General features: G+C 40.6%; 1 protein-coding gene across 2 annotated transcripts in view; it reads left to right on the top strand.

Annotated features, from left to right (window-relative positions):
- The first annotated feature begins 12,327 nt into the window (after positions 1–12,327).
- HS6ST3 (heparan sulfate 6-O-sulfotransferase 3) overlaps positions 12,328–19,102 on the top strand; it is a 292,241-nt gene continuing 285,466 nt past the window's right edge. For both annotated transcript variants that reach the window (XM_074535633.1, XM_074535634.1), the window contains exon 1: positions 12,328–12,854. In XM_074535633.1, the coding sequence (XP_074391734.1) occupies positions 12,328–12,854 (527 nt within the window). The remainder of the gene's footprint in view (positions 12,855–19,102) is intronic.

Below are 19,102 nucleotides of genomic sequence, written 5' to 3' on the forward strand. Positions count from 1 at the left end.
TGGTATGTGCAATGAAATGCCTCAGGACAATTCTGGCCACATAGTGCCACACCAGCATCAAAAGAGACTTTCGCGTGAAGGTATAGGTGTATTCACTGAGAAAATACACTATTTCCCAGAATAAGGTAGTAGGATTTGAACTGTAGGCCTATCATGTAGGCATAAAAAGGTGCTATGCACGGTGGAAAATATAAAGATAAAATGTACCTGTACAGCAAAGGATATCAGTGATTTTTCCTTTTTAGTCAGATCAGTGAGCAGAGTTCTGAATCCCTTCCAGAATGACTAAAATAATGTAAATTGTGAAATTAGCCAGTGAGTCCTGAATGTGCACTCAACCAAGTCACCTTTGACAGAAGCGAGGACTGCAGAACCATGATGCACTGTCTACTTAAAGCCAAGTGCAGTTTTTCTTTGAACAAACTCTTCTACCCTTTTTAAAATGGGTCAGCATTGCAATTGTATTTCCACCTGCTCAGGGCGCAGACTGCACCATCCAGAGTGCTCCAGTGATAGCATACACTGGGAGGCAGGGCTCTGTGACAGCAGCTCCTGGCTCAGGCTGAAGTACAGACTCAGCAGAAACCATTGCCTTGCAAGGTGGCATGGGCTCATTGGAGAGGCAGCTTGTGCAGTACTCTGTGTTCCTGGCTCTGCATGGAGCAGCACTTGGGCCACAGCAGAGCTGGGTGCCAGGAGCAGCTGGTTTGCAGGATTTGTGTTACTGAGCACCTGGCGGGACAAATCTCGTGTTTATTCCTCATTTCCCATTGAATGACTCATTAGTCCACCTCTAATGCAGGAACAAAGACTATAATGCACTTTTTCAGAGAATCACAGATACATAGATTAGTTTGGTTGGGAGACATCTAGTACAATTCCCCTGGCATGGGCAGGACCACCTTCCACTGGATCAGGTTATTCAGTTCCCCATCCCCACAGACCTTAGATATTTCCAAGGATGGAGCAACCACCACCTATTGTCCAACCTGTTTCAATGTTTCACCAAACAAAAATGACTTTCCAAATAAATCCCTGTGCATTTTGTTGTTTTAATTTCAGAGTGTTGACATGAAATTACTCCTGCCTTTTATGTGCTGTGACTCTTGACTGGACAAAGTGCTGAGCAGCCTGAGGTGACTTTGAAGCTGGTCCTGCTTTATGCACGAGTAGAGCAAGCTGGCCTTCAGTGCCCTCATCCAGCCTAAACTATGTGGTGGAATTTGGTGTTCTACTTATACAGAACTTGCTTAGCATTGGTAGCTACAGTTGCTGAAATTGTAAGTTCCAAGCTGTGAAATTTCACCTAAATATTTTGAACACGTTATGGTCAAGTAAAAGAAGGCCTCAGAGCCAGTTAAAGTCAGAAGATATGGAAATAGCAATCATCAGCAGAAGCTGCAACCTTAGAGAGAAGGAGAGAAATGGCCCATGTGGAGACTGTGAAGGGTCCCAAGGAAGGACAGGAAAATCCCAGTCAGATTCACAGAATCATGGAATGATTGAAGTTGGAAGAGACCTCTGGAGATCATGTAGTCTCAACCCCTGATAAAGCAGGTTCACCTAGAGCAGGTGCACAGGATCATGTCCAGGCAGATTTTAAGTATCTCCACAACCTCTCTGGGCAGCCAATGTCAATGCTCTGTTGTTGCTATAGGACACGAAAAAACACAAGTGCACATGCTGTTCTCAAGGTGAAGAAAAAGGGGAGTTTATTTTCTGACTCTTAACATTTATAGTTTTTCAAGAGTGACAGTGGATTGGAGGGTGACAAAGCCATCTCTCCAATGACACTGGTCAAACCAACAGTCTATCAACTTTCTCTTCCTTCATAAAGGAATGCAAAACAATGAGTGATTTACAGAAAGTGTGTGAAAAAAGTTCATTACAAGAATGTCGACATCAGAAGGCTTAGAAAATCTTAAAAAACCAGGGTGACACTCTGTCATGCCCACAGTAAAAAAGCTTTACCTCATGTTTAGATGGATCTCCCTGTGCTTCATGTTAAGCCCCATGCTTCATCATGAGCTTAGTATTACTACTGGTCCAATCAGTTGCATAAGGGGTGGGAAACTTGTAAGGCTATAATTGCCCAGTGATTTCTTTGTTCGGGGTCCTTTTTTGGGGGCATCCAGCTTAAGCTGTAGCACTGTTTATAAAAAGGACTTCAAAGAAGAGTCTCTTGTTGGCTTATTGGTCTAGTGAAAGCCTCGTCAAAGCTGTTACATCGGCTAGCATGTGTAATACTTGTAACAACTGTTCTGTGACTCTTAAGTGTAATTTACTTCAATTAAAATTTGTGTAGCTAAAGCGAAACAGAACAAGCCGGCTGCTTTATTGTGTGAAATATGATGGATTTGTTTCCAGTGGAACAAATTTCAATGCTGCTTTTCTGGTTTTGCTATGTCCCTTCTATTGGTCTGTACTTTTGTTAATGTTAGAGGCAGTCCAGTAGATGAGTTTCTTGTTTCTCAGGGGTCATTTCAGCTCACTTCCCAAAGTGAAAAAGAATATTTACGGACAAGTAATCTAAAGCTATTTTTTCCAGTAATTTATGCTAAATATCTTTAGAGGGAAGATAGAAATATTACTTTTGAATTATGTAAATTAATATTTTATGTCCTTTTCAGTTAATCTGAGTATATAAAATTTTCCGTTTTTATGATTTACACACAAAGATAATTGCAATCTATTTTGTGAAGGCAGCTTTAAAAATCAACGTAAAAAATAACAGTTACATGTAAATGAAAGAGAAGCAAAAAGTGCAGCCACAAGCTATTACAAATATAATGAAAGTGAATTTATTGTTCAAGATTTTTATGACCTTCTATTTTTAAACCATTAAGAAGGTCCTTCAAGTTTAATCCAAACTGGAGAAGACACATTCCCATGCACATATACATGATTTTCCAGGCAAATTTATACTAACAGAACACTGTGAGAATTAAGGCTCCCAGAAGGAAAATAAAAATTATGATTCCCATATCTCTGAAGTCAGCATGCTGTGTCCATCAATAAATTATAAAATATGTGCTTTAAAATGTTCATAAACCATGGAAAAGTAAGGAATTACAGGTTTTTTTAGCACTGGAACATACACATATAAATTAAATTCCAGATTTGTAGTAGCTTAATATATTTCTTTTTTCTGGCCCCAGCCGGTCCAAAATCCAAGGAAGTGTAGTCCCAGAAAAAAAAAAAGAAAGGAGTCCCTGAACACTTAAATGAAATGTTGTGGTTTATATCTATATACAAGGTGATTAAAATGTGCATATTTCTGGAGCTTTGCACCTGTGTATTGAAGTGATTGCACATAATTAGCAATATGATTATCGAATATGTTTTCGCATGCCGCATATAATTAGACTTACAGAAACACACTACATTTAGAATATTTTAATGTAGATAAACTTTGAGGGAAAAATGAAGTGTTGTTAAAGAAAAGTAAATTGTTTAACCCCTGATGTGCCAGCTGCTGCCACCTCTATCTCCTGTGTCCTTCTGCTGGGAAGAGCAGTGGGATGAGCTTTTCCCCCCTCTCTAGCACTGCAGCTCCAAATTGTGGGACACTGATGACACAGAAAGGAGAAAAAAAAAAAAAGAAGGCAACAGGATTAGTGCTGGATGAATGCTATCTTGATGCATCCTCTTTTGAATAACTTTGTCTCTGAAATAAAATTATCATTCCAATTTAAATAAAATGGTCACAATTCTATGTGATTAACATATGGTAATCACGCAGAATTAACACCCAAACTAAGGGAAAGTGAAATGATAGGTCTACTCTGTGATACTAAAGAATGAAAAGTGAGATCCTGCCTGCCGGATGCCCCAGAAATTTTTTTCAAATGAATCTTTCTGAGAATCTTTTTTTCAAAAGAAAGTGCAAGCTTCTATTTTCCCCTCAGTTTTGCTACCAATTTGGGATTCCTAACCACTTTATTAAAGGAATACAATTATAAAATGTCTGGACAACTTGCATCCTACTATTTCGTAGCAGTTGGGAGAAATGATGATAATTGTGCTAAAAATATCTGAATTTAGATAAAATACATTTATAGCATGTGATTTTTATGTTATAAGCATCAATTAAAATATTTTAATGCTTGTCAATTCTCAGTTATGCTTGCACAAAACCATGGAACAGGGTACAAGTTTGCTAATTATTTTACAGATCAGATTCTGATATTTCACTCACCATCAATGGTCTGTAAGCCACAGTGTAACTACACTGCTGTGGACAATCTCTGTCTTCTCTTAGCAGTGCAATGCTTATTCTATTCCAGTTTTTCTTTTGCTACAAGATGACATGCAGTGTTGGTAGTTTGTAGGTACATGCTTTTCACTGAACCACTTCAATGTGAGGTGCCCTTAGACCCCTTGGTCAAACAAGCTGCTCTGACCAATCTGTATTTTGATTGCCTTTTTCTGACAGCTGAAGAATTATTCCCTTATTTTTTGCCAATTCTTAATCTGAACACTCCAGCAATCTTCACCTCAACTCTCCCTCTGAGTTTACAGTTTATTAATCTGAAACCTGTCACAGTGTTGAATAATTTTTCTTTCCCCTCATATTTCTTACATAGTCACTGGTCTGTTACAAATGGACTGCAAGGCCAACAGATAGTTCTGCTGTGGCTTAGGAGAGCTATTTTAGTCTTGACATTTGCTACCACAGATTGCCATTATAGGTTAAAATTCCTGGCTCTCTGTAATGGTAATTACAGTTCCCAACATACTTTAATCCAAGACCATAAGATAAATTAGTGCCAGAGATGGATGTCTCAAACCGAGACTTCAAACTAAGTATGAATGTCTAACCTCTCACCTACAGTGCTAGTGACTTTCCTGTGTTATGACTGTTGTAGGTTGGCCAGATTTGAGGTAATAGGAGTAATTCTGCTGCAGCCTCAGCTGTGAAATAACTTAGATCCCTTCAGCATTAAACCTGAATTCCTCTCGCCTTTTCCAGAAGTCCAACTGCACTTTTTACTGATAATGGGACTAGTATTTCACTGATCTTGGGAGGGTAATTTAAAACATAAATATTACCATTCCTATATATTATGAATACATGAAAAGAAAATATTAAATCTTTGTATGCCATAAGTTAGGGAAGAACCACTGATTACATGCCTTTAGGTGCTTATAGAATGATAGTTAAATAAGAAAGAGCTAAGAAAAATCCCCAAAGAGGAGGACTGAATTGTTCTAAAAATTCTTGTGGCAGCACATTAAAAAGTACAGTTCTTGAATTTAAACTTCAAAGGGTGCAGGTTTGGTTTCTGAAAAGGATCCAAGAAAGGTCTTGTATGAAATAGCAGCAACGCGGAAAGTGATAGCAGTTCTCAGCTTGCTAAGGAGTTGGAGGTCAGTTATAAAAGAAAGGTTCCGACTTGCAGGCAGCTGTGAAAGCCAGATAGGGGTGCTAGAAGTTGAGCCTGATCCAGGATTTGCCATGTTTGTTCTTCAGTTTTCACCTGTATCCCACAGAGATCAGATGAAGGACTCAGAGACCACGTACTACAGAAATCTTTTTCCATCTTGAAGAGGGAAAGTTCTTGGAAGATTTTTTTGTTGTTTCTGTTGGGGCTTTTTGGTTTTGGCTTTTGGTTTTGATTTTTTTTTTTTTTTTGTTTTGTTTGGTTGGATTTTTTTTGTATTTATTTATTTTTAATTTTTACATTACACTGCAAAGACTGAAAAGATTAAAAACAAAAAAAAAAAAAAAGGGAGAGAGGGAAGGTCTAGTGGAACATTTCCAATATTATTTCAGATTTTTTTCTCTGAAGACACTAAAGTTTCTAGACTACACATGGAGCTGTGATGGAGATTTGGATCAAGATAGGCTATGTCTGTCCATGGCATATCTAGAAGTCTGTTTTGAAGGAAAAGGCAAGATATGGCTTTCATAACTTTGAAAACCTCAGTAATTTCACTTCTAAGCACAAGTAGAAGTGCTCAAGATAAACTGATAGTTGGGCAAGTGACGTTTGATGGGCCCCTGCAGATTAAGAGCACCTGAAAGGAAGCAAAAGGCTTTAGTGTGATGGTGAGAGTAAGAAAATGCTTCTGTGATGCATATCACCAGGTGGCAGTATTACACAGTCTTGCAATTCCTATCCGGTGAGGTATGAGCCGTTTGGGGCTCCTGGTGGGAATGTTGGTAGGGATATTTGTTAGTTTTTGTTAGGCAGGAGGAATCATGCACTAATGTCAGAAGAGCTCTGTCTCTCTGTGTATTGACCTCCCCGATCAGAGAGGAAGCTGCAATATGAAAACTTGGTTGTTGACTGCTTAGACAGGCTGATCTTTAAACAAGGGAATCTGTCAGGTGCTGCTAGACTGTTATTTACTAGGAAAACCAAAACACCATAAGAAAATGCAGCAGCAATATCTTTCACATAGTTATCAGAGTGACTGAGTCAGAAGCATTTCCATTTGGACACAAATGTAGAAAAAATAAGTGCAGATGTGGTGCAGGTGACATGCCTTTTATCTGTAACAAATACCCAAAAGGTTCTCTGCACTCTAACAGTTACATAATAACTATCACAGGATTCAGAAGGCTGAAGGCTGGAAGGAATCTGTGTGAACACACTTAAGTTTTTCTATGCACAGAGCAAAAATGAAAGAACAACTCCTGTGAAATGCTTTCCTCATGCTGTCTCCATGTTGCAGATAGCATACACAAGCACTCTGTGCTTATTGAGTTTACATTTAGGGTTTGGGATTACAAAAACCCCTATGTTTACAGTTTGGGATTACAAAAAAAACACCCTGCATTTCATTTCTGCTTTCTCCTTTTGTCTGCTCATCATTTGATACTGCATCTTTCAATAATTGGAATATTTCTCACTTCATAACGTCATTATCTTGCAAAGGTTCTGTATTGTCAGCTCCTTATTGCAAGAGTTTCATACCTCCTTGATGTTTCGCATAGGCAGCTCGTCAGACAGAGCAGTAACTCTTCCTTCTCACAGCAGCCAACCAACTCCAGTTCCCCTTCCAATTAACCACCCCACTCTTTTTATAGCACTCTTCTTCTCATTGGTTACAGCTGTGGCCTGTTAAAGTCAGGCCTGCTCCTAATCTTTAATAATTAGCCCAGCTGCAACTCTTTAGAGGTAAGATTACTTTCTATACTACCTTTATTTTCTTATATTCTATCCCCCTACAACTTCACTCAAAGTATCTTCCCACTCCCTGACTCTATTTATGACCATGTCATGAAGCCACACTCGTCCTTTGAACAGCCACAGCAGCCAGATTAGCCTTTGGCTAATTTGCTTAGCATCGTCCTTGTTCCAGTTGGGATTATAGCTGAATTCCAGCAAGGCTCCCTGAGTGCCTCTCCACTGTCTGGGCAGTGGACTCCAGTAAGCCCATATGCAGCCTTACATGCCAGAGATTTTCTTTGCTAGTTAACACACTGTAACTTCAAGCTGAGTTTTGAAAGTGTAACTCAGTTACGCCACAGTACAAAATGCAAGAGGGTGAACACAAATTTTTCTGGCTTAAATTGAAACCTACAAATGTTCATCAGTGTTGTCTCCATTAGTAAATTAAACATGCTCAGAAACTGTCTTGGCTACTGACACCAAATAGAATGACATGGTCTGACCTACACTGAAGCTACAATCTTGGTCACTGAGTGCTGGTTGGAAATGCCTTCTGGAATGGTTGACTTCCAAATTCTATCCAGGAGTCATTTAGAAGGTGCTGGTTGGCACATACCCAAACATGGTTAGAACATTTGGTCATTCTTTATTCTGCTAGATGGAGAAAAAAAGATGACCAAGTTTACCTGGTAGAAAGGGAATCTGCCTTTAAATATCTTGTTATTGGCATTATCTAAAAAATATAGCTCAAAGTTTTCAGATATTTTCTGGTTTTGGGAGACTACCTTCACAACCATTGTAACCTAAATAGAGGTATTGAAAGGTATTCGTTATATGACGAGTTATATGGTTGTAAACAAACAAATAAAGAGAAACACTACAATGCTGGAAGCAATTTATGATGTTCCAGTTGTCCAAGGTCAGCATCTTATAGAGGTGGAATAATATAATATAAGCATAATAGCTGCAATATAGCAATATAGGATAATAAAACAAAATATAGCTGATCCTTTCTCTCCTATGCAGCAATTTGGTATAAGGAATGACTTGCAGAAGCTCCTGCATGTGGACTGGCATATATGAGACATTGGCTGAAAACATTGTTTCTGTAGTGGTTGCATTCTGAGTAAAGGAAATTAAAGGTGGTCATAGCTAGAAAAAAATTATTACATCCAGAAAAAGAATAGCAAGCAGGACAAGTGTAAAGTAACAACCCTTATGCTGAATTACAACTTTATAAGAAGAAGGACTGCTGGCAGTATGATGCATAAATTGTTTTTACAAGGAAGAATAAGGCACTCAAGGTGCCATTGAAATGAAGGTTTGATAAGTGCACATATTAGAATTTAATCTAATCCCTTTAATAAGGGAGGTTTACACTTTAAACATCAAAACAAATTAATCCTAGACAAATTACTGGAGTTAGCACTCATTTATTAACAATTTCTGTCCTCATGACAAGGGAAACACCTGGGACTTGCTGCATGAAGAAAAATTGGTTTATTGGAAGTCTCAACTGGCTACAAGTATTGAAACAGCTCAGGTCAAGCAGTGATAAATAATTTAAAGAAACCAGTATGAGGTAGGTGTCACTTAAATTTTATATTACCAGATCTATTAGATGTTAACCTTGTCAGACGTGTAATTGCTAAATGAAATCATGTTTTTATACCTTTGCTTCATAAAATATCACTTGCTTACTCATGCATTTTGCACAAACCTTGATGTTGGCACTGACACAGTTTCACATGCCCATTGTTTCTGACTAGCAAGTACTGTATTATCCTTTAAAATATATTGTAAGTATGCCAATTTTTATTTTTAGCAAATTGGAAAATGTGTTGAGTGTTACCTGGGGATTGGCAAGGACAAGGGACATACTGTGTTGGAATTCTGAAATATTTTTCTGTGCAACACTTTTACATATTAGCCTGTTTCTGGTAGAAATGACTGCAGATTTGGTATGTAAATTTTAACAGGTAAAGGTATTCTGCCTAAAATTGTCACAAGGAACAGGTCATTCCAGTATTATTTTATTTGAATGCTTGGTGGGTGAACTCTGAGATATCTGCTGTCAGCATAGGATCTTAGAGAATTATGAAAAAAAAGAGAAGAGAATCCTAAGTCTTACATGTAAGTGTTTTATTGTGAAATTCACAAAAACTACAATGATTTTGTAAGATTATCTAAAAATTAACTTTTAACTGACTTTGGATTTTCCTTGTAGTTAAAGTCTCATTGGAGGTTTATAGATCAGTTATGTTTGAAAGGGAAAATGTTGTGATTGAGCATTGTTGGCAACTTTTAGGGCTTCATTTTGAACCCAGTCATGATCCCATTAAATCAATGGGAACACTACTGGTTTCAAAATTACCCTTTTCATTGCTTCACTGATGCTAAGGAGTTACAGCCACAGACTTGCAAAGAAGCGAAATGATTTTATTAAAACTTAATCCCACAGGGACTTGCACAGAAACATGGACCTCTATAAAGAGAACATAAAATACTACCAAAGGAAAACTCTATGTTGTTGGTTGTGCCGTGGTTTGTGACTTTACATAAAGTGTGGTCCACAGACCATCATTAAGAGCATTCAAATTCATAAGTAAAACCCTGCCTTTGAAAGCTGCATAAATACATTAATTCATTTACTGCAAGTAACTTCTTCTAGTTTCAGAAAAAGGAGAATCTTTTAAAAGTTGAGTTTTTCAGATAAACATAATGGTAAATATTTTTACTTCTCTTGTACATCTATTCCATTAATTTTTTTCTTCATGAATCAGTAACTGTTTTGAGTAAGTTTAAATAAATAGGAATTTAAAATTCTAGTGAAATTGAGGGTTTCTCTGTTTAGCAATTTTAGTTTTGGGCTCCTTTTCATGGAGATGAAGGTACAGGGTTAACAATCTGGTATTTAATGAGAAAATCTTAAATTATCATATTTCTGCATCATGTTAAAAGCATCAGAAGAGGTACTTGAGTCTAAATTCCTTAGCATCACTATTATTTCAAATTAATTTAGTCACATTTCTTGTTAAGTAGTGGATGGGCTGAGATGAGAACAAAATGCTTCTGTATCTTACTCATATAAATATTTAAATTTCTCTAGGACAGGCTTTGTGTCATCTAGTGAAAAAAAAGAGGTTAAAAGATGAACTCACTAAGTCCACACTGTGGAGGCACAGGGAGTCTGGAAGCAGGTGAGCACAGTGGTGGCCAAAGCAGAGGAGAGAGTCTGGTCTCCCTAGAGAGGTGGGTGCTCTGCTGCTCATGCTGGCAAAGAACATGGTCATTTTTCAAGGTGAAAATGCTGTTTGCTACTTCAATAAGAGTCAGTGAGTGCACATCTCTTGTCATTAGATGCCAAAGACTAATAGGTTTATTTGATCGGACTCTGAATTCTTCTTCCAAAGGATGAAAGGACTTCCAGTACCGTGGTGCATGGCTGTATAAGAGTGAATTTCACCAAGTAACCCATGATATTTTCCTTAAAAAATGTCACTGAAGGTAGAAGTGCATCATCTATTTTCATGTTTTGGCAAGACCCAAAAATTTGCAACTGTCAGACTTTTACTGGTGTATTACCCCTAAATGGGATGCTGGGAGTGTGCATGCATGTGTGGCAGATGTTTGGAGGTGATGGTGTAGGCTGGCTGTTGTTCCTGTGGACACCTCTCAACATTTACAGTTTGAGCTCCCTCTGTTCAGACCATTTTCTGTTAATTTCTATGATTTCTGGCAAGCTCTAATGGGAGCAGATACTCTACCCCCAAAAATCCAAGTTCTCTTGGTTTCTATATAAAAACCTTCAGTTTAAAATACATTTGTCTATTTTTATAAGTTCTAAAGTTAAGTGGTCCCATGGGAAGGCACTGCTCTTCTGTTATCAGCCTTGCAGAGGTGAAGCTGCCTTTAGAGTTGAGCAAAAAAGTTGCTTTAGCACTGTCAGATATCTAATTAATCCCTCAGTAAATAAAAGCATTCTGTAATTAAATAAGCAAGATGTGCAATCAGTTCTAAGACAAAATGCTTTGCATATTAATATATTGTAATCCAGGAGCCTTATGAGGTTGGTTTTAGATATGAAGTATTTGTAAGACTTTTAACATTATAGGGAGCACACTTCAGGCAAAACAGTGGTTTTTTTTTTTTTTTTTTGCAAAATTCTACTGAGTGTGATCTGCGGGTAAAGATTTGAATGTCTATTTTAAAAAAAGGATAATTTTCAGTAGGGAAAACAACACAGTTTCAGGATGTGGATTGCTGTAAATAGGGATTGTTGTAAAAAGGGATTGAAAAGTAACCTTTTGACATTTTAATGGAGCAGCTGCACTGCTGGGGAACCGATGTATTGCCTCGGGGTGGTGAAAGCGTTTTGCGAAGGGGGTTCGTGGTTTGGGACCATGGTTTGGGACGGTTTGAAGACCGCAAGAACCAGCAGCACCGCGTACCAGCTACCCTACAATTAGTCAGTTAATCTCTGGGGTGGTCGGCGCTGTCCGCCTCTGTGCATGAAGCACTTGGGGTTATAATCACGGACGTGACACCGGGAAGAGCAACTAACATCTACTCCCGACAGGAAAGCGATGGGAAATGAGGGACGTAGCGGAGCCCCGCTCACCTGGCTGCTCCCCGGCCCCTCCCATTGGCTGCCCGTCGCCCCGCCCCCGCTCTCTGATTGGCTGCTGCTGCCTCCCGCCCCCGCCCCGCGCGCGGCAGGTCCCGGTCCGGTACCTGGAGGGGAGCGCGGGGCCGCTCCCCCCGCCCCCGCCGGGCCGCCGCGAGCTCCCATTGGCGGCAGGGCCGGCGTGCTGGGCCCGCCCATTGGCTGGCTGGGCGGCCGGCCCGGCCGCGATTGGCCGGCGGTCGGGGGCGGGGCGCGCCCCGCCGGGAGCCGGGCGCTGTGTTTGGGCTGGAGTTGCGGCGGAGTGGGCTCGGGAGCGGAGCTGTGCGGCCGCCGCCGGGCAGCGCGTTCCGGGCACGGCGCTCGGAACAGCCGCGGGCAGCGGCAAGGGATGGCCGCCTCGGGCGGGGTGCGGCGCGGCGCGCTGGGCTGAGCGGAGCGAGCCGCGGTCGCCCGCCTGCCAGGACCATGCCGTCGGGCAGGGAGCCGTGCGCCCCTCGGCTGCGGGATCCGAGCGGGGCGGCCGCCCCGGCATCGGCCGGCAGCGCCTGATCCCGCGCCGCGCTGCCCCCGCGCACCGCCATGGACGAGCGCTTCAACAGGTGGCTGCTGCCGCCGCTGCTGGCGCTGCTCTTCCTGCTCATCGTCTACCAGTACGTGTCGCCCGCCTGCCCCGGTGCCGCCTGCCCCCGCCGCCCGCCGGCCTCCGCCGCCCGCCGCGGGGGGGGCCCGGAGGAGCGGGAGGAGGAGGCGGCGGCGATGCCGCGGCTGGCGGCCAAGTTCCCGTTCGCCCGGGGGGAACTGTGCCGGCGGGTGCGGTTCGACATGCGGGGCCGCGACGTGATCGTCTTCCTGCACATCCAGAAGACGGGCGGCACCACCTTCGGGCGGCACCTGGTGCGCAACATCCACCTGGAGCAGCCCTGCTACTGTCGGGCCGGGCAGAAGAAGTGCGCCTGCCACCGCCCGGGCGGCGACAAGGACACCTGGCTCTTCTCCCGCTTCTCCACCGGCTGGAGCTGCGGGCTGCACGCCGACTGGACCGAGCTCACCAGCTGCGTGCCCGCCGCCATGGAGCGCCGCGGCTGCGCCGGCAACCGCACCCTCAGGTCAGTGCCTGCTTTCCAGATCCCGCCTTTCCCAGCGCCCTGGGAAGGTGCCCTGGCAGCAGGGCGAGAATTGCCCACTGCCGTCCTCAATAGGAAGCAAACGGCGGGGTGTTCCGGGGGAGGGTGTGCTGCGGGCTCTTGCCTTCCCGGTGCGTTACCCGCGGTGCTTTGCCTCTAATTCTGCCTCTGGTGCGGTTAGCGGAGAGAAACTCCGCTCGTGCTCCCGCAAGTTTCTCCTGTCTGTCCGTCCTCTCGAAACTTGTCTTTTACAAATCACTACGCTCTTCTGCAGCAAGCAGAGGGCCTCTGCAGAATCTGATGGATCGCTGCAGCTGCTGGATGTTGTAACTAGCGGAGTTGGCAGTATCCAGAAGCCCCTAAATTCACTTTGTACCTGTGTTTCGCGCTGGCACATAGACAGGGTCTGCGCTTTCCGTGCCGTCCTGGCCGCTCGCTCTCCCTGCAGGCTCAAAGTCGGGAGAACATGTGTGGTCTCTGTACTGGCAAAAATCGCACTAGGAATGTCCCTTTGGTGACCTGATGACAGTGGAAAAGGGAATTCTGTGTGCGTGCTGCCTCTCTGCAGGTTATAGTGTGGTTTTGTTGGGTCTTGGGTGTTTTAAACCTGGAATAATTGTCAGATGGGCGATCTCTCTTGATAAGAGATACCTCTGGGTGATTCAGTAAGTTTTGGTCTTGGCTCTGATTTATTCACCGTTCAGTCAGATTATTTAGGCTAGCTATAGAACCTGTCTCCATTTGATTGATTTTGGACATGTATTCAGGAGTTATGGGCTGAATTCATGCTTAAACCTTTGCACTTTAATAATTGTAACTTCAACTCTGTAAAATATTAAGGGAAATAGAGGAAGAATACCTTTAAGAAAAGTTAAATAGTTTGGGAGCTACATTATGTTCAGTTTTTTTAGTGTCCATCTTGATTTTATGCGTACACAAACTTTAAATTTTCAGTAGAATTACTTCTACATTGTGGTTTGTATCTTGTCACTTAACGTGTATAGTCTGTGACATTCATGGGCACGTTTTCACAGGGTTTATTTATCAGGACAATAGAGTTGATTATTGTTGTTGAACAATTTGAAGGTTATTTCATGTGAGCATCAGAGGCCCTCCCATACGGCAAAGCTAGTTGCATTTGGAAAGGCTCCAGTCAGAATAATTTAAATTTATTGTGGATGGTTGTGGACTTTAGCTCTGCTTGCAGAATACTGTTAAGGTAATTCGTACAGTTTTATGAAAAAAATGTAGCTGAATATGAAGTGTATGTATTTGCTGATGGAAGAGAAATGCTGGGAATGTCTTCAAGGACAAAATAACTAGGTGGTAGCTGTAGAGCTTTAAGGAATATTCAAGAAACTTAATGTAAAAGGGAGGGGAGGAGGAAGAGTAATACTTGTAAAGATGTCTGAAAATACATAGTCTGCCAGTGAAATCCACTTTTTCTCTCGTGAAGAATATTAGTAGGTAAACGACTGAGTGCTAAATTCAGTTGCAAAGATTACAAATGGGAATTAAAATTGGAGTAATAGCTTCAGTACTATTACAGAAAAACATTCTTGTATTAGATAAATTTAAAACTTCAAGTTGAACTACACAGCCAGTCATAGGGGCTGTGGCTGTTCAGTGCATAGTCAGTAATTCTTTGACTGAAAAAAGTAGTGATACTTTGCTATTATAGATAAACAGTGTTTTCTGATTTTTTTTTTGTTACTGATTTTTTAAATTAGTGGATTGATTATTTGAGTAGTGTGTAAGATTGCACTTCTTGATTTGTCTTTACATAAATGAGGAAAGCACTGTGAATAATTTATTGCATTGTTTTAATACTTGTTTATTCTTGTTTTATGAGTTGTGGTGGGAGACTCTTTTACATTTTCCCCTTTGTTTTGTCATTCTAACCATGTAGCTTGGCTTCTGCTTCTCAAGGAACTCTAAAGGGAATAAAATAACCCTAAAGTATGGATTATCTCTGCTGTGAATGACTTTGCTACTGGTGAAATTGGAATCAAGCCCAAACTACTTTGCTGTACTATTAGAGGCATGGATTTCACTATTTTTTTTAATGTCTGAATGGAGACTGAATACCTAAAATAGGGAAGAAGATGGCATACGAGTCTAACGTGAAGTGTGCTGAATATTTTCAAGTCTTCATTTAAAGCTCCTGAATGTATTTGAAGCACTAGACTTCCCTGAGTAGCTCAACTTTTCTGCCTTCCAGCTATGGTGTCAGAAAACTAGGCTAAATTGGTTAAATATCTGACAGTGGATTTTCTTTGTGGCCGGCAGGACAAACTTTTATGGATTTGGTATCAAGGTGTTTGATCTCCTTTGCCATATATTTGATGCAGTGAAGATGTTTTGTGTATTTCAGATTTTTTGTTTGTTTCTCCACTAGCAGGTGTTAATATAATCTGTTCTTTCAGGTCCTGGTATATGCAGTCTGTCTTCTACTACAGCAGAGGGAATAAAGGGTTTTTAGTGTATGATAGTGAAAATTTGTTTCTTGGAGTGCTAAAAATAGTGCAAGTTAGATTAAGTCCTACCTTTAAACACAGATCTTCAGAAGATTTCATGAAGAAACTATGATTAGAATTCATGGGAAAAAGTTGGCTTGCTGGTAAGGAGTAGATGGTCTGGTAAAGGTTCTGGAAAACCTGTGAAGCACAGCCTCTCCTCAGTTCTTTCCTTTCATGGACAGTGTGTTTAATCAAATTAGGGTTTTGAAAGAATTTGTCTTAGTTTTTCCTCTTCCTAACGTTGGAGTTTTGAAATCTCAGGACCCAAGATGGAACATGGGGCAAAAACTGATGCTGTGCTCCAGAAATCTGAACTTAAGTCCAAGTGCCAGCATGGACTTTTACCTCTATGGGACTTAATGGTATGGTGTGCCTTGTCCCAGCTTCAATATGAAAAATTGTTTGTTATTAATGTATTGGATGCTACTGTGAAGTTGTAGAACTCTCTCTTTTGTTAGAAAACAAAGTAATTCTTTTGAATGACATTATTTTAAAAAACAACCAAACCAAGACAAAAACTGAAGGCTCTATTTCTTCAAATGTGTGCATATGTTTTCATTTTCAGGATGTGAGATTTTCTGCTAAAATACCTGTTTACGTGTGTACAGAGCCAGGTTATTAGTTTTTCATACTAATGTGTAGCCTTCACCTTTACAGAAGCTGCTATCTGGATAGTGCCTTTAATTTTTTTTTTTTAAATTCAAGAATTTCTTCTTAAAGTAACAGTGTTTTATGTGTTTGCATTGCCCTCTGAGGAAGCCATTGAAGTTCATGGTGCTTGTGTTCAGCTCCATCCCCAGAACTTGGCTTTTCTTCCGAGGTGCCAAGAAGCTGAAACTGTGGAATCTTAGCCAGTACTGCCTGAGGAAAGAATGGAAGAGAAATAATGGTGTGAGATGTCTAAGCTGGTATGCCAGGGAAGGGTTGGTGTCGAGTCTGAGGGACATTAGGCTGCTTCTGCAGACAATGGGGAGAAATAGAATAACACAGGCAGCCCTTTTAATGATCTCAGACACGTCTGAGACCTGCTGAATTGTCTCCTGGAGGGCCAGTTCCTCCATTCACTGATAGCTAGGGAAAGACTAGAACTGTGAATTGGGACTCTGTGTCTAAAACTAGAAAAGTTCCAGATCCAATATTGCAGAAACATTGTCCAAACTGATTGTCTGCCTCTGTTAGATTGCCAGGTAATCCTTGGGTGTGAGGTAGGGCTTGCTTTGGCTCTGGTCTGTGGAGGAGGGGTTGAGAGAACCTGACAAGTCCTGATCAAGGCACTTTTTATCCCTTGCTGATGATGCCTGCAGTATAATGAATAATTATTTATTATTGTTTATTTGAAGTTTGATTAAACTAGGAAGGCAATCTTTTAACTATACAGTTGAAAGAACAATTTATTCTAAGTTTTGGCTAATTATCTAATATGAAACCATGAAATCACTCAAGTTGGGTAAACCCATGAGCTTTATTGTTAATGCAGTTTAGTCTTCAAAACTATTGATTTTCATTAATTCACTTCCCATTATACTCTCTATTTCCTTGTCCTTTTTAACTTGCAATATGCTACATTTTTCTATGGAAGTGTAAATCAGCAGTAAACCCATGAGTCCTGAAATGGAGCAAGTTGAATAGGAAATATTAGTAGAATTCCTTTTCCTTCTTTTGCATTCCTTTATTTGACTATTATGTTGTTTTTTAAGCTCTAGGTATAATAGAACATAAGACAGACTCTGGTCTTTGCAGCTGTGGTAACTGATCATCACAGAAATGTAAGAGTGTTATTTGAAAAACAGGACTATGTGGAAGATAGTGGAGAGAAGAGAATAAAAAATCACATATTTAAACTGAAAAAAAACCACAAATTCTCTGTTGTACCCTTAGTATCTTCTACTGAAATGAGCCAGTAAATTCTATACAGTTTTTAAAATAAATGTAAGGAACAACAAAGACTAAACAATTTCCTGTGGTCCTGCTACTGACTGTGGGCTTTTTACTTCCTTACCTGTCTCCACTGTAATCTGCTCCAGGGTTTCATTGTCCTTAAAATTGAAAAGTGGTGTTGTCTTCCCCAAGTGCCTAGTGTGAATCTTGTTAACTTCAATTTTAAGCCCATTGCATCTCCTGTCTTTTGAGAACCTAAGAACAAATCGATCTCGTTTTCTCTGCAGCAGCCTTCTGGGTACTTTGGCTCTTAAAATGCCTTCTTTCAAGCTTCCCTGCTTAAATAGTAACCAAATCCAGTTCACTCTGTCTTTATTGGAGGAACACAAAGAATGGCCCACTCTTTGGGTTTGTGTCAGTTGTTTCCTTGAAAAGTGGTGTTTCAGTGGGAATACAGTGTTCGTCTCTTAGGTGTAGTACAAAATGGACCAGAAAAGATTACTTGACTTATTCTGAAAGTTGTGCTTGTGGTCATACACTTCACTGATATTTACCATTTTGCATTTTCCTGACATTGACTGTCAGCTTGGGATTTAGACATTATTCATTTTATTATAGACTATTACTTATATTTTCCATTGTCTTTTTGTAGGAGCTTTGTGCTCATCCCCTGTGGATTGCATTCCCCCTTCTGTCAATTTCTTTCATTTGCAAAATTGATTTAAGTTTTTTGTTCTTCCTAGCTTTTCGTCATTGGCACTTTTAGTAAAAATGGTTTTATTTTCAGCATCCATATTGTTCATGCAAACATAGAATAGAATGAAATCCCTTTGTAATAAATCTTTTGTTTGATAACTCTCAGAATTGCTTTCCAGGGGGTTCTGCCCTTGCCACATCATATTTTTTTTCCTGGACCCTTTGTTTTTTTGACTTATGGGAATAATTGGAGTTGCTTAAAGTTGTCCTTTTTTTTTAAGTATTTTCTTCCTATGTTCCTATTTTAAGCCAATTGCTGTATTTTAGAGGGAAATTAGGCTGCTTTGATCCAAATTGATTGAGATTGTAATGCTGTATTTTTCTTCTGTTTGTTTACAGACAACTTGTCTAGAACTTGTGGCAACAACTAGCAACTATCCTTAACTACTTTTGCACTGTATGTGTCACCTGTGAGTTTTCTCCTGTCAGAATAGCAGACAAATGATTGATGTACCAGAACTTTTCTGCATCAAGGTTGTCACAACCCTGAAAAATCTTTCACCCAAGTCTTGTCTTCAGAGTTTTGAAGATGCTGCTATAAATCTCAGCAGGTTGCCTACGAAAAATGACTAGAACTCATGTTTACTGTTAATTGCCAGGAATGATAAAAGAGTGGTCAGCACTATTTCAGATTGGAACAGATAGTTCTTACTCATCTGTCATTGTAATTTATGGATAACTGGAACAGAGTAAGTTTTGAGCCAGGAAGGTGCATGCTATGAAAATGATCAGCTGTACTGCAGTTCTAGTTGTCTGGAAGAGAATTTAGTGATTTATCCAAACAAATTTGCCTTTTTCTGATGTTTCTTTCTAGAAAATAGCCTGTCTAATAAGGTTTTGTTTACAGTGCAGGAGCTATTATCTTTTTTGTGCAGGAGCCAGGCAGAGAAGTCCTGTGGGAGAAGAAAAGAGTGGAAGTGGCAGGATCATCCCCTAGGGCTGTACAGTGTAATAAGACATAGCCTCTGTTTGGACCTTCTCATGTTATGATACTTTTAAAATTTCTGTTAACCAGCTGCCTCATTTAGAATCCTCTTGAGTAGGGTATATCCCAATGGTTAAATTCTTACAGAGCAT

The sequence above is a fragment of the Zonotrichia albicollis genome, chromosome 2, assembly GCF_047830755.1.
Source record: "Zonotrichia albicollis isolate bZonAlb1 chromosome 2, bZonAlb1.hap1, whole genome shotgun sequence".
NCBI lineage: Eukaryota > Metazoa > Chordata > Aves > Passeriformes > Passerellidae > Zonotrichia > Zonotrichia albicollis.